Genomic DNA, 21,451 nt, shown 5'->3' with positions numbered 1-21,451 from the left:
TTGGTTATTAACATGGTACCTTATCTGTAACTTACCCCTCTATCAAGCTGATAAACTCAGGCAGGAAAAACTCCAATTGGGTCTACCTACCATCTGGTCCTAACACTTGTAGCCTCATATTTGCCATACCTCAGTCGTCCTTATTTTCTAGATTTTCATTTCTGTATCATTATTGGACATGTTCTTCTCAATCCTTGGACTCTCATCCACCAACTCAAAGGTGTCCTGTGAGTCCTCCCTAGGTGCTATGTGTTCCCCATGATACTTGGCAAGTTTCTCTCCCACCAGTTGTTAAGGTACCAAGGAGCACTGGAACTTCCCTAGCACCCACGCAGGCCAGACAATATGTCAGCCTTTCATGTGATGCTTTAAGTATTAAAATGACTCCTCAAAATATACATAAGCACATATAAAACTTTAAACATTTTACCAGAAGTGTACATTGCAGAACTAAACAGCAATGAGAAACTTTCATAAAGCCTTTAGAGGCAATTTGTAAGATTTGTATTTCTTTTTAAAAAAGACATTAATATTCATTATATATTTACATCTTAAAAACACCCAATTGTGTGAAAAGGAAACATTCAATGGCACACTAGCAGCAGAAGGTGCTTATTAACTCCTAATCGTTTTCATGTCATATCTATATAAACACTAAAGGGAATAAATCAACTCAAATAAGAAACGAGTATAATTATAATACCAGATTTTAAACAGGAATCTGTGAAAGTCTTACTACATGAAGATTTTCACACCAAGTAGACAAAATACATAGTAATCTAAAACTTAGAGGATAGCAAGTTAACAGCTTTTCTCTTAGTTGAGGGCTGTCCAACCTCAGTGACATTCCCAGATAAAGCATAAAGTTACCACTATACATTTTAAAAGGATTGGTCCAGTTGTGTTTTCTCTATTTTTAATTCCTCCTCTTCATTTACAGCATTGGCAGCAGCATCATTGTGTGGACTGTCGAGAATGTCTTTGTCAAATCTGTTTGATGACTCCTCCTCTTGATCTTCCCCTGTATTAACCTCTTCAATGGTCTCTGCCCCGGGTATGCTCGCTAATGAGTCTGAAAGAGAAATTACTCCCTCTAAGCACCTGATCCAATCTTACCTGATAAATACAGATCTCTCCACAAACTTACATCAGTGGAAATGAAATCTATGATCATTTTCCTAAAAACAGACATTTTTATACATGTACAAAGTCCACTCAAAAATGCAAGTCTTGAACTCAAACCTTGCATCACAGCCAAATGCAACTATTTTCATTCAAAAATCATAACTACTAGACAATCGTTTTTAAAATTCAGGGGCGCCTGGGTGGCGTAGTCGGTTAAGCGTCCGACTTCAGCCAGGTCACGATCTCGCGGTCCGTGAGTTCGAGCCCCGCGTCGGGCTCTGGGCTGATGGCTCAGAGCCTGGAGCCTGTTTCCGATTCTGTGTCTCCCTCTCTCTCTGCCCCTCCCCCGTTCATGCTCTGTCTCTCTCTGTCCCAAAAAAAAAATAAATAAACGTTGAAAAAAAAAAAAAAAAATTCAAATGCTCCTTGCAACTCTTGATCTTGGGGTTGAGTTCAAGCCTCAGGCTGGGTGTAGACATTAAAAATAAAATCTATTAAAAATAAATAAAAATAAAAACCGAATGCTCTAAACAGCTAAATGTCAAAGTGACCTCTAGCAAAGAAAATTTAGGATCCTTGTATCTATTTGGCCAAATTTTAAAGTCATATATTATAAATAGAAGATAAACCTTAAAATGCTTATTGCCAGGTATCTTTGATAATGACAGCAAGGAACTGCCATCAGTGATAGTTGTATCTTCATGTAATTTTTCGCCTGGTAGGAATAAAATATCCATTTGTAAAGCCGAAGATTAAATTCATTTTAATTGGAAAGAATGATAATGTAGTGACACAAATTTTCACTTGAGAGTTTTATTATCTTAGGTGAAACTTGTTTTATAACATAATGCCTTCAATACTTAACTGTAATTCTTATTTTCCCATTTCAAAAGGAAAACTACATTGGAAACTGAAACAGATATATGTGATCCTCCTTCGTGCATTCAAAACCAATTTTCATTATTTTTAAATATAGTTTTGACAAACTTGGTTGTCTAAGTTTCCAAATCCACAGTATATTTTAAAAACAGCAAATTTTGGGGCGTTTGGGTGGCTCAGTCAATAAGCGTCCAACTCTTGGTTTTGGCTCAGGTCATGATCTCACATTTCGTGAGTTCAAGCCCCGCATCGGGGTCCACACTGACAGTGTGGAGCCTGCTTGGGATTCTTTCTCTCCCTCTCTGCCCCTCCCCCACTCACTCTGTCTCTCTCAAAATAAACTTTTTTTTTTTTAAACACTTATTTATCATTGAGAGGCAGAGAGAGACAGAGCAAGAGTATGGGATGGGCAGAGAGAGGGGGAGACACAGAATCCCACGCAGGCTCCAGGCTCTGAGCTGTCTGCACAGAGCCGGACGCGGGGCTTGAACCCACAAACCGCAAGATCATGACCTGAGCCAAAGTCAGACGCTTAACCAATTGAGCCACCCAGACACCCTGCAAAATGAATAAACTTAAAAAAATAAATTAAATAAAAATAAAAACTAAAAACAGCAAAATTTAAGACAGTTTTAAAAAAGGGAATGCATCTGATAAGCAAACCGACAGCTAAGTGACAAAATGCAATAAAAAGCAATTAAGGACCTATTTACGTCAGAGCAAATGGCTCTGAATCCTCAAAGGGTACAGAAGGCATTTTGTATGTTTAGGAAGGTACCATAATAATTAACGTTCGTAATTATGACCCTACAGATAAAATATGTGTCACATGCCTTAAGGAGTCAGGGAAGAATATATTTTTGAAAGATTCAGAATCAAGTTTAAGTGATTAAAATAATTGTTCAAGAGGTACTCAGCTATCCAGAAAACCATCCTGGACTCCATTTATTCTTTGAAGATTCCAAATAGCTCTCACATACATACACACACGCATTGCCTCTCTCTCAGATATACATAAACTTAATATACTGTATCAGATTTTTCTATTCCTAGAGGTATTTTATTTTGGAGGTAGTAGAGAAGTTAAAATTTCTAACATGTCCCTGATATATTAATGGTAGCACATAAAACCCAGCATAAAATTTACCATTTCCGAGGGACTGACTATTACTCAGCAGCTTTGCCTGCCTCCTTTCCAAGGCCAGTTGTTTATTTCTCTCAATTCTCTGTTGTTCTTCTTCTGTGAGGCTTCTACTTGACTCAGAAGCAAACTTCTCACTTTCCAATGAGCTTGTCAAAAAGGGATCTGATTCGGTAGCAGTTACATCATGTACATTATTTTCTCTTACTTCATCTAGAGTAGAAATCAAAGTTAGTACATCCATAGTTAGAAAAAGAGCTCATGCAGCTATTAGTTGAAAACCAGTTTAAAGTAACAAGATGCCAGATCTGAAGAAACAAATTTTTTTCTTCAAATGGTTCTGAGGTGTGAGAATGTTACAAATACAGACTACCCTTGAACAACATAGTTAGGGGCGCCAATAGACAGCACAGTCAAAAATCCACATATAACTTTTGCCTCCCCCAAAACTTATCTGCTAATAGCCTACTGTTGAATACCAATAACATAAACAATTAACACATCTTGTCTATGTTATATGTATTACTCAATTTTTAAAGTAAGCTAGAGAAAAGACAATGTTATTAAAGGAAAGCATAAACAAGAGAAAATACATGTACAGTACTGAACCACAAAAAATCTGTAAGAGGAGGGAGCACCTGGGTGGCTCAGGTCCTGATCTCACGATTCATGGGTTTGAGCCCCGCATTGGACTCTGCACTGACAGTGAGGAGCCTGCTTGGGATTTTCTCTCTCACTGCCCCTCCCCTGCTCGTGCTCACTCTCCCTCTCTCAATATAAATAAATAAACTTAAAAAAAAAAAAAAAAAAGAGATACAAATCTTTACAACAAAAGAACAATAAATTTTTAAAAAAGAGACCTTTTAAATCAAATGGTAATACTAGTTTAAAAATATGCAAGAAGACAAAGCAAAAGTTCTTAGTTATGATGAGAAAAGATTTTCTGCTTGGGCTAATAAAAGAACTTAAAAGAATCCAAAGGATATTCTTGTTTTACATCCGACAAAAACAATTTAATAGCTTACTATAATGCCTGTACGATACACAGTAATTTTATGTTGGCTAATTTTTTAAAAATATTTATTTATTTTGAGAGTGAGAGAGAGAGAGCATGCGTGTGAGGGAGGGGCAGATAGAGGGAGAGAGAGAATCCCAAGTAGGCTCCTCACTGTCCATGCAGAGCCCAAACTGGGACTGGATCCCACAAACCATGAAATCATGATCTGAATAGAAGTCAAGAGCCAGGCACTTAACCAACTGAGCCACCCAGGTGCCCCTAAGCTAATTTTTAATAGGGTAAATACAACTCAGACACAAAGTAAAAAGGGAGGGGTGCCTGGCTGGCTTAGTAAGTGGAGTGTGTAACTCTTGATCTCAGGGTTGTGAGTTTGAGACCCACACCGGGTGTAGAGATTACTTAAAAATAAAATCTTTCAGGGGCACCTGGGTGGCTCACTCAGTTGGGCATCTGACTCTGGCTCAGGTCATGATCTCACAGCTCATGGGTTCAAGCCCCATGTAGGGCTCTGTGCTGACAGCTCAGAGCCTGGAGCCTGCTTCGGATTCTGTGTCTCCCCCGCTCTCTCTGCCTCTCCCCTGCTTGTACTCTGTCCCTCTCTCTCCCTAAAATAAATAAATATTAAAAAAAAATTTTTTTTAATAAAATAAAATCTTCCAAGGGTGCCTAGGTGACTCAGTCAGTTAAGTGTCTGACTCTTGATTTCAGCTCAGGTCATGATCTCATGATTGTGGGACTGAGCCCCACACTGGGCTCAGCATGGAATGTGGAATCTGCTTGGGATTCTCTCTTTCTCCCTCTCTCTCTGCCCCTCCCCTACTTGTACTTGTTTGCTTTCTCTCTCTCAAAATAAATAAACTTTGAAAAAAAAATAAAATCTTTTTTTAAAAAAATGAAAAGGAATAGAAATTTAGAGATCTATGAACATATTTCCACGTGAATTTAAAAAATAACTCAGGGGTGCCTGGGTGGCTCAGTCTGTTAAGCACCCGACTAATAATTCAGTGCTCTCTGTATTAGTCTCAATAAATTCTTTTTTTTTTTTTTTCAACGTTTATTTATTTTTTGGGGGCCAGAGAGAGACAGAGCATGAACGGGGGAGGGGCAGAGAGAGAGGGAGACACAGAATCGGAAACAGGCTCCAGGCTCTGAGCCATCAGCCCAGAGCTTGACGCGGGGCTCGAACTCACGGGCCGCGAGATCGTGACCTGGCTGAAGTCGGACGCTTAACCGACTGCGCCACCCAGGCGCCCCTCTTTTTTTTTTTTTTTTTTAAGTTTACCTATTTTTTTGGAAAGGGGGAAGGAGGAAGGGAGAGGGGCAGAGAAAGAAAGAGAGGGAGGGATAGAGAGAGAGAGGGAGAGAATCCCAAGCAGGCTCCAAGCTGTCAGTGCAAAGTCTGATGTGGGGCTCGAACTCACAAACTATGAGATCATGACCTGAGCTGAAATCATGAGTTGGACACTTAACCAACTGAGCCACCCAGGTGCCCCTAGTCTTAATAAAGCTTTAAAGCCCTGTACACCAATAATCCTCAAAGTAGGATGGCCCTGAAATGATCCACAGTGGGGTGGAAAGTAAATATTGTATCTTCCATTTATATTTCATTTAAGAATTAAGAAAAATTGTACTGAATTAAAGACAGGCAGTGACAAATTATCATTTATCCATATGACAAGCAGTTAGTTCCACCTGTAGAAGGGTAGGAGAGCTGGGCCCTTGCTCATGTCTTGAATTTCAGCATATTGTGACATACAGCTGATTCTGATTGCCCAGTTAAGTAAACTGTCTAGTTTTATTTAATACAAAATGCATAAGTGATAGCTTAAAAATATTTCTGCAAAATAATATGTAGAAGAGAAGGTAGACAGAAGATAATAGAGATACAAGCAAAAACTAAGAAAACGGCAAAGCTGACATTTCACCTTCTCCCTACATCATTCACATCACAGGGTTAAAAAAAAAATAACGTCCTCTGATCTGACAAGTAGGCAAAAAAAATTTCTATCAAGAAGACCATTTGAAATATGAATTTACATACATTGTACCTTGAGGTATTAGCTAATGTAGTAAAAACCATCACAACGAGCAAAACATTTTAGGACAAAGATAAACCTTTACAATTATTCCAGTGGTTTAAAATCATATGATATTTAATTTTACAATCCAAATCCCTTTTGAGGTTTCTTCCTTGACAGTGAAAGACAAAAAGCAATGCACACTTGACCTTCCAGACATGGAAAAAAAAATGTGGCCAGAAACCAAAATCCATTCCTTTGTCAGGAAATATTGATGGAAGACAGACAGAAAACATTGCTAGAGAAGTTAAGAAACAAATATTAGAACCAACTATGCAATTTTGGGATATCTAATATGCTTCACCATCCAGGGCTTACAGGATTCCAAATTAATGATAATGAAATACATATCAAACTACTGTTTTGTGGGTCATGAAAGGAAAGATCTCTTCAACAGTAAATGGCCTCTTTAATACAATGTTATGTGGAAAAACAACGGGAACATGATCACTGATGGAGCTTCAGCTGATAAAAATGGGAGTAAAAAAATTACAACCACACATGAAATTCACTCACTGCAACATTCATAGGCAAGCCACTGTGGCAAAGAAGCTAAAGACAAATATTCAATGTGCTACAGGATGCCATCATTTCGGTACGCATCAACTACCAGATAAGCAAATATGCAATAATTATCAAAGGGAAGTAGTGCTATGGGAAAAAAAGGATAGAGGAATCAGGACTGGGGGTGGGAGTACGACTTTAATAATGTGGCTGCAGAGACCTCACTGAGTTGACATCTGAGCACAGTCTGAAGGAGGTAAGAGCGCCATGCAGACTGGGGGGCGGGAAAGACAGAGGACGTGTTCAAGGCAGAGTCTAAGAGTGCAAAAGCCTTAGGACAAAAATGTGCCTGGCAGGTTGGAGGAACAGCTAGGAGGCAAGTGTTGTGGAAGCGGTGTGAGTGGGGAACTGTAAATGATACAGAGAGGCAAACGAGGCAGGGTAAGGAATAGATACTGTAGGGCCAAGTAGGACATTATAAGGATTTTGGCTTTTGCTTTGGATGAAATAAGGAGCCACTATAGGGCTTTGAGCAGGAGTGATAGGACTATATGTCTGTCAAAAATATAAAAATATAACCCGATTAAAAAAAAGTTTTTTTTAACTTTTTATTTATTATTGAGAGACAGAGCATGAGCATGGGAGGGGCAGAGAGAGGTGGAGACACAGAATCCGAAGCAGGCTCCAGGCTCTGAGCTGTCAGCAGAGCCCAACCTCACTAAATGTGAGATCATGACCTGGGCCGAAGTCGGTCACCCAACCGACTAAGCCACATAGGCGCCCCAACCCCTGGTTAATTTTTAAGAAAAATGATTGAAAAAAGGTAGATGACAATTTACTTGTAAACTTCGACCAAAAATCCTTGCATTAGCAAATGGGACTGGAAAAGGGATACCGAGAGTTGTGAAGTGCGGTGTGTGATACTCTATTTCCGTTTGGATGCATCTTAATAAGGTAAAACCAAGATTGGGTGGGAAAATACTGTATCTACACCTCACCTTCAAAGCATCGATCAAGTATCAGCCCAAGATTTTTGGAGAAAAAAAAAAAATCAGAATACTCAATCATATTGTTCTCACTTTAAAACCTCATAATGATGTTTTGGTGAAAATAAAAATGTGCACTATTTACCATATCCATTTAACATGTATTATAAAAACAAATAAAATGCTCAAAACATGTACTGTTACAGTCCCTTATCCAAAAGATTTGGAATCTATCCTCTTAGGATACAAAGAAAACAGATACAACAAGGCTGTGTGACATAGGCCTCTTCTATGTACCCAGGATTTCAGCCTGCCTGTAATTCCATGACTAGTCCTGTGTTAATTTATGCCTCTGCATGAGTCCCTCTCTCCAAAATCACCTTTGCCTGGACTCTACTCCGTATCATTCAAAGGACTTGTGATACGTCCTCTGTGAATCTTTCCCCTCCCCTAGGTAAAATCAACTATGCTCTCCTCCGCACCCTACCCTGTGCCCTATTCATATTTCTAATTCTAGCACCTATCAGAACAGAGGTAGTGTTATATCTCACTCGTTCACTAGTCTGTCAGCCCATGAGCCAAGGGGTCTGAACTTACTCATCTTTATCCCTGAAACTTTAGCACACACTACGCAACTCAAAAAAGTGCTGAACAATTTACCCCAGTGGTATGTGCTGTGGAATATACTGTCGTTACTAATTCCTTTTTATTTACCAAATCCCATGCCAGTGACACATACCATATGTTACCAAAATATTTACAAAAAAAATTTTTTTTTTTTTTTAAATGTTTTTTTTTTTTAACGTTTATTTATTTTTGGGACAGAGAGAGACAGAGCATGAACGGGGGAGGGGCAGAGAGAGAGGGAGACACAGAATCGGAAACAGGCTCCAGGCTCTGAGCCATCAGCCCAGAGCCCGACGCGGGGCTCGAACTCACGGACCGCGAGATCGTGACCTGGCTGAAGTCGGACGCTTAACCGACTGCGCCACCCAGGCGCCCCAAAAATTTTTTTAATAGTTTTTATTTATTTTTGAAGGAGAGAGAGACAGAGCATGAGCGGGGGAGGAGCAGAGAGAGGGAGACATAGAATTTGAAGCAGGCTCCAGGCTCTAAGCTGTCAGCACGGAGCCCGGTGTGGAGCTCGAACTCACCAACTGTGAGATCATGACCTGAGCCGAAATTGGACGCTTAACCGACTGAGCCACCCAGGTGCCCCGTTTTACCAAAATATTTAAATCTTGGATTATTTAAATCACAGTCCTTCACATTTTTAAAGGCAGTTTATAAATAACTTTGCGGGATTCTAAATGCAGCCTGTATTTTCTACATCTATTAAAAAGTTTAAAAGACAAAAATAAACAAACATGTATGGAGCCATCGCACAGAAAATCTGATAACTATACAGACCCTGTCGGCAGGAACCATATGTTTTGATGTGTGTGACTGCCTATGATTGCATTGGACAACTAACAAATGCAATCGATACCAGGAACAGTCACATAGGTCTTACTAAAATCCTACAGACATCCTCCTTAACTTACAATGGGATTACATCCTGATGGGCCCACTGTAAGTTGACAATATTTAAAGTCAAAACAGATTCAATATACCTACCCTACTTTAAACATGCTCAGAACATGCACACCAGCTTACAGTTAGGCAAAATCATGTAACACAAAGTCTATTTTATAATAAAGTGCTGAATATATCATGTAATTTATTGAATACTGTACTAAAGTAGAAAACAGAATGCCTGTCAGTGTATCGGTTGTTTACCCTCATGATCACGTGACTGACCGGGCAGTGCGGCCACCGTTGCTCAGCATCACGAGAGAGTGTCCTAGCACACACCACTAGCCCAGGAAAAAAATCAAAATCTGAAATTCTAAGTACGGCTTCTACTGAATGCCTATCACTTCTGTACCATCATACAGCTGAAAAATCATTTCAATCAAACCATTGTTAAGGACCATCTATGTACAGGATCCGTACTCTTAAGAGAAAAGTAAACTATTTCACCATCAAATTATTCTAATTCCCCAAAGCCCCTTCTTAGTTGTGTATATGTATATGAACACTCTATTTTGTCATTTATTCTCATTAACAAGCACCACAAAGGACTGACGGGTCACCACCTGACTTCTCAAAAGCTCAAGTTCTGAGACGAAATATATTTTTACAACATCTCTTAATGGCACTGCAGTCATGTCTTTAAGAAACAAGTATTAAACAACACATACCAAGGCATCTTAATTCATTCCTATTTACTGTAATTATATACACAATATAGACGAAGAACTCAGTGCTTAATTTACCCATACCCCAACTAAATCTATTTCTAAAGCAATATATTAATAAACCTATATTCTTACCATTATTATTAATAAAATCTTCATGTAAAATAGGAAGGTCAAGTCGAATTCGTTTTAAACAAGTCTGAAAATAAAAGATATTTTTATACTTTCACCAGTAACATTTGGGGGAAAATGATAATTTACTCAATTCTTAGTTTCAAAAAGGGTGTTCTTCAAATAAGTACTATTAATTTCCTTTCTCTCCACCAAGAGAGATTTGCAAACGAAAATGCAAACAGCTACTTAGCCTCAACTGAATCCATACTTGGCAGGATTTAGCATTGTGAATGATATTCATAATCATCTCAACACCTACCTGAACTTCCTTTTTACTTCCCAGGTATTCAACTCTGTCAATAAAATCCTCAAATTGCAGTTTAGGGAATAGCCTATGTGCCCAATGCTCCATGTGTCTGATTAGAGTTTTCAAGTCTTCAGCCTGGCACATAAAAATAAAAATGCTAAATAGAAGATCCATTCTCACAACTGACCTTGTCAGCAGATTTTAGAATTGAATAGTAATGCCAAAGTCACTGGTGTCATTTTATATTTATATGGTTAAGAAACTTTTGAAGAAACTTTAAGAGAAATATTTATTGAGCTTAGAGAACTGCAGTCTGAAAGAGCACTAGATACATGTTTTAAAAAAAAAAAAACAGTACGAAAACTTAAAAGTTAAAAGATAATCATGTGTCTTTTCAGAACTGTAAAGTAACATATGAAAATAAGCTTTAATAAAATATGTCAAGGTATCTTTTAGGAATAACTAAACAAAATGACAGGTCCCTAAATCATATATAGAAAACAAAGTATTGAGAATTCAGCACTGTGAAAATATATTCAGGAATCCCAAGGGCAAAGTACAAAGACTAGCAACAACAGTTTAAATGTTCTCAGAGCACACTACCTATATATGAAATTTCAATTTAACATTAAAAATTTTAAATGAAAATGAAAAACAAAGTTTAATAAGCTGAACTAATGAATGACAAAATTCTAAATTCCTGGTTTTACTATAAAATATTTACTTCTTCTCTTAACGTATTTTTTTTTTTTTAACATTTATTTATTTTTGAGAGAGAGACAGACAGACAGAATCCGAAGCAGGCTCCAGGCTCTGAGCTGTCAGCACACAGCCCAACACGGGGCTCGAACTCACAAAACCATGACCCAAGCTGGAGTCAGATGCTTAACCGACTGAGCCACCCAGGTGCCCCGATAGTATATTTTTTTTAATTTTTTTTAACATTTATTTATTATTGAGAGACAGAGAGACACAGAGCATGAGCAGGGAAGGGGCCGAGAGATGGAGAGACAAAGAATCTGAAGTAGGCTCCAGGCTCCGAGCTGTCAGCACAGAGCCCGATGCGGGGCTCAAACTCACAAACCCAGATGCCCCATCCAACAGTATTTTAAAATAGAGTAGTCAGGGGTGCCCGGGTGGCTCCGTCGGTTAGGCGTCTGACTTCAGCTCGGGTCATGATCTCACAGTTCCTGGGTTTGAGCCCCGCATCGGGCTTTTTTTTAATGTTTATTTATTTTTATTATTCATTATGTCTAATTTATTATTATTATGTATACATTTATATAATTACATTATATATTATACATTATTATATACAATTGTATTATATATTTACAGTATAGACTATATATATCTTAACATTATTAATATTTATTATAATTCGTTTATTTATAATTATATTAATAATTGTTGTAAATAATTTATTTATATTTATTTTTGAGAGAAGAGAGAGACAGAGCGTGAACGGGGAAAGCAGCAGAGAGAGAGGGAAGACACAGGATCTGAAGCAGGCTCCAGGCTCTGGGCTTGAACTCACAAACCGTGAGATCATGACCCAAGCTGAAGTCGGTTGCTTAACCGACTGAGCCACCCAGGCGCCCCCCACAAAAAAATTTTTTAATAAAAAAAAAAACAAAGAGTAGTCAAAAGCACAGGCTCCGGGTCAGACTGCATAGATTCAAATCTCAATTCTACCACCTAATACCTGTGTGACTTTAAACAAATCACTTTACCTCTATGCCTTCTTCTTCATGTATAAAATAAGAATAATATTATACACTTTGTAGGGTTATGAGGAATAAGTGATACAAGTCAAGTGCCTGACATAAAGTGTGCACTCAGATACTGGCTATTATTGTTGTTATGTGATCTTGTCCAAGAAGCCAGTGGTCAAGCCTACCAGTCACTAAACATGTAATACTAACAGCATGTGTTATCCTTCTCATTCTGATAATAAATATAAAAGGTTTCTTTTAATCCAATCACCTAAGATTATTTTCCAATTGTTGGGTGTAGCTGGTCAGTCACCTCACAATGTCATGTTAGCCGGAAGGGTCACAAGAAGAGAAACACCCAAATACAGTAGGGTGTCCTAAGTCTCACACGGAGAAAAAAGCAGTAAGAACTCAACTTTGTGAGAAAATAAGAATTTCCAACGGCAAAGTACGGAAGACTAAATAGCATGAACTCTCAGAGCCTACCCTCACTCAGTGAAAAAACACAAAATTTTTATCCTTCATATACTCATTTACGCTAAAAAAGTACTTATTATGAAAATGATGAAGACTTCATTAAATTCAAAGCACCAATTCATCCTTACAACCCAAAAATTTCAACAAGGGCAATGATAGGTATGGTTTTAAGGTTTTGGTGGGATTTTTTTTGGTTTCTTTTTTTTTTTTAAGTAAACGTGAGACTTTAACTCACAACCCCAAGATCGCGTCCCATGCTTCACTGACTCAGCCAGCCAGGTGTCCTTCTCTCTTTTTTTTTTTTTTTTTTTTGAGATGGGTATGGTTTTATTATTATCATTTTTTTTTTGAGAGTGTTTGCACGCACATTCATGAGGGTGAGGGAGGGGCAGAGTGGGAGAGGGACGGAGGGAGAGGGTGTGAGAGAGAGACAGAATCCTAAGCAGGCCCCAAGCCCAGCACAGAGCCCTATGCAGGGCTCAATACCCCAACCATGAGATTATGACCTGAGCCGAAATCAAGAACTGGAAGCTTAACCAACTGAGACACCCAGGCACCCCCATCCTTTGAGATGGGTATGTTTTAAAATATCCTGATTTAGGGGGGCCTGGGTGGCTCAGTCAGTTAAGCGTGTGTCTTGGGCTCACAACATGACCGTGCATCTTGTGAGTTAGAGCCCCACACTGGATTCTCTGCTGTCGGTGCAGAGCCAGCTCTGGATCCTGTCTCCCTCTCTCTCTGCCCCTCCATCACTGGCACTCCCTCTCTCAGAAATAAACATTTAAAAAAGATAAAATATCCTGATTTACATTTAGTTTTGTGCCAAAATAGGACACAGACTTCTACTCTCTCTTCCTATCCACTGAAGCTGAGCAAAGGTACAATTTTTCAGCCTCCCAGGTTTGAAATCTTGGGATTTTTAATTTTTAATTGAATTTATTTTTCATTGTTTATTTATTTTGAGAGAGAGAGCAAGAGAGTACAAGAGCAGGAGAGGGGGAGAGAGACTCCCAAGCACGTTCCATGCTGTCAGCGCAGAGCCAGAAGTGGGGCTTGATCTCATGAACATGAGAGATCATGACCCAAGCGGAAATCAAGAGTCGGATACTTGACTGATTGAGACACCCAGGTGCCCTGTTTTTAACTGAATTTAATTTTTCAAAGTGAGCTCTATGCTCAAGGTGGAATTTGAACTCATGACCCCAAGATCAAGAGTCACACTCTCTACAGACTGAACCAGTCAGACACCCTTCTTGGGATTTTAAGTTTTTTTAAATGTTTATTTACTTTGGGGCGGGGGGAGGGGCAGAGAGAGAGGGAGACACAGAATCCGAAGCAGTCTTCACGCTCTGAGCTGTCAGCACAGAGCCCGATGAGGGCCTCGAACTCATGGACCACGAGATCATGGCCTGAGCTGAAGTCACTTATTCAACCAACTGAGCCACCCAGGCACCCTGAGACTATTTTTGACTCCCTTTTTTTTTTTTTTAACTCCTTCTATCCAATTGTCTAAGTACCATATGTTGTTTCTCTCTCTACTACTGCCCTATCAGGCTATCTTTACCTTATTCATCATCAACTTGGTAGTGCAACAGCTGCCTCCTTCCAGCCTCTTCCTCTTTCCGATTATCCTGCATACCACACCAAGACGGTGCTCACTGCTGTATTAACATTACTGTAGCTGGGCTATGAAAGGGGAAGTCTAAGCTCTGCCTTTAACTATTGACAATGGACACTTAAAACTCTAATAAAACTCCATTTCCTTAATAACTAGATAATAGAACCAATACCTACCCCAACAGGTTGAGAATTAAAGAATATATTTGAAAATACTTCAGAAACTACAAAGCTTTACAAAGATATCTGCAAAAAAATCGTTATCTATACTGTACATGATTCAGAGAGAAAAGACTTTTGGGGCACCTGGGTGGCTCAGTCAGTTAAGCATCCGACTTTGGCTCAGGTCATGATCTCATGGTTTGTGGATTCAACCCCCACACTGGGCTCTGTGCTGGCAGTGCAGAGCCTGCTTGGGATTCTCTCAAAATAAATACTTAAAAAAAAAAATAAGAGACTTTTTTCTAATTTTTTAATATTTTATTTGAGAGAGAGTGCGCGTGAGCGTAAGGGGGGGGGGGAGGGGGCGCAGACACAGAATCTGAAGCAGGCCCCAGGCTCTGATCTGTCAGCACAGAGCCCAGTGTGGGGCTTGAATCCACAAACCATGAGATCATGACTTGAGCTAAAGTCGGACCCTTAACCAACCAAGCCACCCAGGCACCCCAGGAGACTTTTTAAACGTACGTTTGGACAGTGATCGACAGTTCTTAAATGTCTTCATTTTTCAACAACTTAACTGATGCCTACTATGAATCAGACACATGACAAGATAAGTATATCTTAAGGACACATAAGTGATTGACACAGGTAAAGTCCTTGCTCTCCTGAAACCTAAAAGTGCTCTTTAATGTAGACTAAGTAAATTATATTCCTAGAAATTATACAGTATAAAATTAGCGCTTACAGACTTAGAGATGATTTTCCTAAAGCCATACAAGGGCACAAATTAGACTGTAAGACAGGTTTCTGATTCTTCAAGCAGTGCCCTTTCCACTACATCTCAGTTTCCCAAGAGATACAATGAATGATAGTATCTGTGGCACATTCTAAGACTCCTCAGAACATGGTAATGGGCCCACAGTTTTACCAATATTTGAAAAAACAAAGGTCTAAAACAAAAATCAGACATTTCTTACCTCATAGCCTTTACCTTTGAATTTTGCCTTATCAAACACATGCCGTAATGCCGGAAGCCCTCTCTCTGAAATTAATCTGTAGAGAGAAATAGGTTTTGAATTTCCAGTTTGCTAGAGCCATCAAGGAGAAAGCAAAACCGTAAGAAGAAAAAATATTATCTGCTGAACTGAAAAAATATGTCTTTAGAAATAATCAATCAGCCCAACTAAAAGTTGGTGCTTTTTTCCAAATGTTTATTTGTTTTTGAGGGAGAGTGCGAGCCAGGGAGGGGCAGAGAGAGAGGGGGACAGAGGATCAGAAGCAGGCTCTGGGCTGACAGCAGCAAGCCTGATGTAGGGCTTGAACCCATAAACTGTGAGATCACGACCTGAGCCGAAGTCAGACAGTCAACTGACTGAGCCACCCAGGTGCCCCCGAAAACTTTTTAATATAAGGGGAAAAAAAAATGTAAAGAAAAAGTATAAATGTTTAAGGAAATAGTCAATGTACCTCTGAGCATCCAGCCTGGGTATATTCCGTTTAACTGTTCTCTTTGGAGGTACAGGAACAGGTGCTCCTCTCCCTAACTCTGGTGAAATATATTAAGATTTAATATTACTTAAATAATTTAAGTCTCAATTACAAAATGTCTCATTTCTATGCTGATAGATGGAGAACAGAACGTGGGCACTCTTTTGGAACTCCATACAGACCTTCATCAGGTTCAGCTCCCTCACCATCTTCTCTCTGTGGAGACGCTGGAGGTGGGAAAGGAGGAAAAGTTTCATCTTCCACATGCTCATAATCTGGTAGGTCAATCAAGCCATTCTGTGGTTCCAGCATCTTTTCTTCTACAAGAAAAAATAAACATGTTTATTCATCCAAGTAATCTATTATACAGTTAAGTTCTACCTGCAGCAAAATGCACGTGTTTCAGTCAGTTAAATCACATTTCAAACTCGTATCATGAAAAGAGTAGAAAGTGGTTATAGGAAAAATAGAACTGGGTTAGAAATCAAAACCGGGGCACTGGGTGGCTCAGTCGGTTAAATGTCTGACTTCCACTCAGGTCATGGATCTCATGGTTCATGAGTTCAAGCGCCGCGTCGGGCTCTGTGCTGAGGGCTCAGAGCCTAGAGCCTGCTTCAGATTCTGTCTCCCTCTCTCTGTGCCCCTCCCCCACTCCATCTCTGTCTCTCAAAAATGAATAAACATTAATAAATAAATAAATAAATAAAAACTAAAAAAAAAAATTTTTTTTTTAACATTTATTTTTGAAAGAGAGTGCAAGCCTGATGCGGGGCTCAAACTCACGAACTGCGAGATCATGACCTGAGCCAAAGTCGGACACTTAACCAACTGAGGCACCCAGGAGCCCCAAAACTGAGTTTTAATGTAGACCCTGCCGCTCAATAACTGCATGGTTTCCAGCAAATCATTTTACCTCAACTGTTGAGTCTCCCTTATCATAAAAAGATGATTTTGACTTTTCAGAGGGTTTCAAACTGTGGTCCAAATGGATATGAAATCAGCAGGGTTCAGATACCTCGCCCCCACTTCAACCAGAGCAGCTTTTTAAAAAACCTGTTTGCATACTGGTCTTCTAGGTAAGGTTTCCTTTGAAAGAAGAGAAATAAATAATCCTCAGGTTGATAACTTGAAAGAATGTTTTTCAGTACCATCTAACTTGACCCCTCAGCAACATCTCACACTTTTGATCAGTTCCTTTTTCTGGAAAAGTGTTTTCATTGACTTCTGAAACACAGTACTCACCTGGTTTTCCTCCCTCTCTGGACAGTCCTCCTGGATCTTCTGTGCAGATTCATCTTCCCCTAACCTGGTCAGTAAGCATTCAAGGCTCCATCCAAGCCTCTTCACTCATTTATGCACATTGCTTTAATAATCATTTGTAGATGGCTAATTTTTCTTTAATTTTTTTTAACATTTATTTATTTTTGAGAGAGCATGAGCGAGCACGAGTGGGGGGGGGGAGGGCGGGGAGAGAGGGAGACACAGAATCTGAAGCAGGCTCCAGGCTCTGAGCTGTCAGCACAGAGCCTGACGCAGGGCTTGAACTCAAGGGCTGAGAGATCATGACCTGAGCTGAAGTCCGACGCTTAACCAACTGAGCCACCCAGGGGCCCTAGATGGCTAATTTCTTTTTTTTTTTTTTTTAATTTTTTTTTCCAACGTTTATTTATTTTTGGGACAGAGAGAGACAGAGCATGAACGGGGGAGGGGCAGAGAGAGAGAGGGAGACACAGAATCGGCAACAGGCTCCAGGCTCTGAGCCATCAGCCCAGAGCCTGACGCAGGGCTGGAACTCACGGACCGCGAGATCGTGACCTGGCTGAAGTCGGACGCTTAACCAACTGCGCCACCCAGGCGCCCCTAGATGGCTAATTTCTTATCTCTCTACCCGAGGCGTCAAATCTGAGCTCCAGATCCCCACTTCTCATTTTACAGCTCTTAAATTTCTCAAAAGCGCCTACAACTTACCATGTACAAACCAAACTTCTAAATCTTCCCAGTTCAGGGAATGACATCTATTCAGGTATGCAAATAAGAAACTTATAAGTCACCTTTGATACTTCCTTCCCCCATCCTACATATCCTGTCCATTTTTCTTCCTAAACATCCGTTCAGTCTTCCCATTTCTCCCTACCTCCACAACTGCTTCCCACATTTCTTGCTTGGGTTATTCGATTACTCATAACCGCTTTGGCCTTTTTCAAACCATTCTCCCTAATACACCTAGGTTGAAGCTCTGAAAAACGTAAAGCCAGTCACATGATCGCTTGGCTTAAATACTTAAATAGCTTCCTGCTGCGCTGAAGCTAATGAGAAAACTCCAAGCCCCTGGGTTGGCACCTTCCTACTTCTCCGGCCTCACTTCTTACTGCTCTGCATGCTCTTTTCTTTCAGTCCCTTGAAAGAGCCATATCCCTCAGGTCACAAGTCCTTTGCTAAGGCTGCTTCCTATCTAGAAGGCTCTTCCCAGACTCCTTATCTCTTTCAGATCTCAATTATCACCTCCTCAGATAAATCTACCCCAATTTCCCGGAATTAAATCCTCCTATAATAAGCACTCAAAATGTCACATGCCACGTGCTGCACCATTGTATCCCCAAAGCTGGTATACAGCAGGTGCTCCATATTTACTGAATGAAGGAATAAAGTTTCCAAAGCTTCCCTCAAACCGTAAAACCAGCGGAGCTACAGGATCCCTAAAGTCTCTCCAATTCTAAATTTCAATGACCACAAACACATAAAAACAAAACGTATAAGGTTCAATAACCACAGATTTTCAAAACTGGAAAGGCAGTTAGAGGTCATGTAATCTAAAGTAGCTTCCTACCTACAATAAATCTATTCAAGTTCAATTCTAGTTAATTTTCTCTAGGAAGAAATGGGGTTCACACCTTTGAGATCAACAGGGAACTCTGAGTTTGATGGCAGGGCACAAACTATACTAAGTGTAGCAAGAAGCAATGTTAATTGCTTGTTCATTAATATCCAAACTACAATTCGTTCCCAGGCCCCTAGAGCTCCAATGGTCTAACTTCATCCAAGTTATCAAAACAGCAGAACGTGACGAAAGGGAGTCCCACCAGACCGACTCAATGTCCTCCTTTGCTAACCACCCTAAAAACACTAAACTTTCCATCCCACCCCTCTTCTCCATCCTTCCCATCCCCGCTCTGCTAGTCTCACTTCAGTTCCATTCATGCATTCATTGTGCATTCATTCCACATTTCACAGGACGCATCCTACGTTTAGAAACCCCTGGACAACAAGTAGCTGGCGGCGTAAAGATCGATCTGATGCACGTTCCCTCCCGCCAGAAAACGGGGTTTGACCACAAGCCGACCCGAAACGGAAACAAGTAAATGCGCCCGCCCTCCTCACCACCAGGTCGTGGGCTCTCAGTCCCGCTCAGCCCAGGTCCGTATCACAGCCTCCACACTCCCTCCCCGCGACCCCCCAAGCACCCCAGCTCCTCCACCTGCCTCGCCAGGCCGCGCTTCCCCCAGGCCCTTCCCACGCATTTAAGCCCGCTCTCACCTCAAACGCACGGCTGTGGCCACGGCGCGGTGCTTGGCGCAGCTGCCAAACCGCGTTGATCGCGAGACTCTAAAGATCCCCCGCGAGAAGAGGCCTTGGCGTTTGGCGCCAAATCTGCGCAGGGTTCGGGCGGAGCCTAAGGGATCCACCTCCTCCAGGCCCCGCCCACCCATGGCCGTCCCCGCCTTTCCTGGGTCCCGCCCTTCCACCGCTTCCGCCCCTCCTTAATTCCTCACGGGAAATGAAATTTATTTGCCTAAAGCTCATTGTGTTATGCTCTAAGCACTTTAGACTTTGGAGAAAGGCCTCAGTTTTCTAGAAAACTGGCTTGTGGATGGAGTAGAAAAAAATAGAGGCAAAAGAATTTAATGAAAAACTTCTGATTGTTCAGAGTTAGTAACAATTGCTTGAACACTGAGTTTTACTGTTTATTGAATAATGAGCTGAGAAAAGAGGTGATAGAGTGTTAGAGTCATGTAGGCACAAAAATGTCAAAAATATGTCACTTTATATATATAAATTTTTTTTTAATTTTTTTTTCAACGTTTTTAATTTATTTTTGGGACAGAGAGGGACAGAGCATGAACGGGGGAGGGGCAGAGAGAGAGGGAGACACAGAATCGGAAACAGGCTCCAGGCTCCGAGCCATCAGCCTAGAGCCTGACGCAGGGCTCGAACTCAGGACTACGAGATCGTGACCTGGCTGAAGTCGGACGCTTTACCGACTGCGCCACCCAGGCGCCCCTATAAATTTTTTTTTTAAGACAGTTCAGGGATGTCTGGCTGGCTCAGTAGATAGAACTGGCCACGTCTTGATCTCAGGGTTGTGAGTTCCAGCCACACTTGGGTGTAGAGATGACTTAGAAAAAAAAAAGGGAATCCAAATGTCTTCAAATTTGCTTATAATACTTGTGGGGATGGTAACTGGGAATATAGGAGGAGGTGGGATGGGGACTCACCTCTATACCTTTTTTTTTTTTTTTTTTTTTTTTTTTTTTTTTTCAACGTTTGTTTATTTTTGGGACAGAGAGAGACAGAGCATGAATGGGGGAGGGGCAGAGAGAGAGGAAGACACAGAATCGGAAACAGGCTCCAGGCTCTGAGCCATCAGCCCAGAGCCCGACGCGGGGCTCGAACTCATGGACAGTGAGATCGTGACCTGGCTGAAGTCGGACGCTTAACCGACTGCGCCACCCAGGCGCCCCACCTTTTTTTTTTTTTTAAGAAAGTTTTACCCCATGGCGGGGTTTGAACTCGTGACCCTCAGAATCAGAGTCACTTGCTCTATCAACTGAGCCAGCTAGGTAACCCTATACCTTTTTTTTTTTTTGAATTTATTTATTTTTGAGAGAGAGAGAAAGAGGGAGACATTGTGTGAGCTGAGAAGGGACAGATTGAGAGAGAGAGAGAGAGAGAGAGAGAGAGAGAGAGACACAGAATCCGAAGCAGGCTCCAGGCTCCGAGCTGTCAGCACAGAGCCCCTTCTGGGGCTCCAGCCAACCAACCGTTGAGATCGTGACCTGAGCCGAAGTCCGGTGCTCAACCGCGCTCCGCCCCATACCATTTTTAAACATATAAATACATTAACTACGCAAAAAAACAAAAACAAAAAAAACACCCTAAAAGAAGTTATCTGTGGCAAATATGGCATTAAGATTTGACAAACCACAAAGATGGGTAGCGTTTGCAACATTATTCTACTTTGCTGTAACTTGAAATATTTTGTTAAAATTATAAAAGAATAGGGACACCTGGCTGGCTCAGTTGGTGGAGCATACAACTCTTGATCTCCGAGTTGTAAGTTTGAGCCCCACGTTGGGTGTAGAGATTACTTAAAAATAAACTCTTTTTAAAAAATTATACAAGAATAAATCAAGTGTGTGAGAATAAGATAAACTAAATTGCAAGCAAGCTGTATTATCTAAAATTGTGTATGCAGGGGCGCCTGGGTGGCGCAGTCGGTTAAGCGTCCGACTTCAGCCAGGTCACCATCTCGCGGTCCGTGAGTTCGAGCCCCGCGTCAAGCTCTGGGCTGATGGCTCGGAGCCTGGAGCCTGTTTCAGATT

The 21,451-nt window shown here is 40.7% G+C and overlaps 1 protein-coding gene and 1 non-coding gene across 3 annotated transcripts; both read right to left on the bottom strand.

The window, feature by feature from the left end:
* Positions 1-673: 673 nt before the first annotated feature.
* On the bottom strand, positions 674-19,501 carry TIPIN (TIMELESS interacting protein). 2 transcript variants are annotated; one of them, XM_043555115.1, is made up of 8 exons: positions 19,386-19,501; positions 16,034-16,171; positions 15,831-15,909; positions 15,341-15,416; positions 10,405-10,527; positions 10,107-10,170; positions 3,152-3,358; positions 674-1,072 (listed from the first exon to the last, which is right to left on the bottom strand). In XM_043555115.1, the coding sequence occupies exons 2-8, from the start codon at positions 16,161-16,163 to the stop codon at positions 882-884; spliced, it is 870 nt and encodes a 289-aa protein (XP_043411050.1). In that variant the 5' UTR covers positions 16,164-16,171; positions 19,386-19,501; the 3' UTR covers positions 674-881. The 2 variants fall into 2 exon arrangements, with proteins under 2 accessions (XP_043411050.1, XP_043411051.1); XM_043555116.1 differs by lacking the exon at positions 19,386-19,501 and adding an exon at positions 17,094-17,303.
* Positions 9,098-9,233, bottom strand: LOC122469886. Its single transcript, XR_006293765.1, has one exon.
* Positions 19,502-21,451: the final 1,950 nt, after the last annotated feature.

The sequence above is a fragment of the Prionailurus bengalensis genome, chromosome B3 (assembly GCF_016509475.1).
Source record: "Prionailurus bengalensis isolate Pbe53 chromosome B3, Fcat_Pben_1.1_paternal_pri, whole genome shotgun sequence".
In the NCBI taxonomy this organism is placed as follows: domain Eukaryota; kingdom Metazoa; phylum Chordata; class Mammalia; order Carnivora; family Felidae; genus Prionailurus; species Prionailurus bengalensis.
This window is presented reverse-complemented; position numbering and strand designations above follow the sequence as displayed.

Coding starts and splice junctions, on each gene's coding strand:
- TIPIN (XM_043555115.1), bottom strand. CDS start 16,163: ATGCTGGAACCACAGAATGGCTTGATTGACCTACCAGATTATGAGCAT. Junction 15,417..15,830: donor CCCAGGCTGGATGCTCAGAG/GTACATTGACTA, acceptor TTCTCTCTACAG/ATTAATTTCAGAGAGAGGGC. Junction 3,359..10,106: donor AGATTTTATTAATAATAATG/GTAAGAATATAG, acceptor TTTCTACTCTAG/ATGAAGTAAGAGAAAATAAT.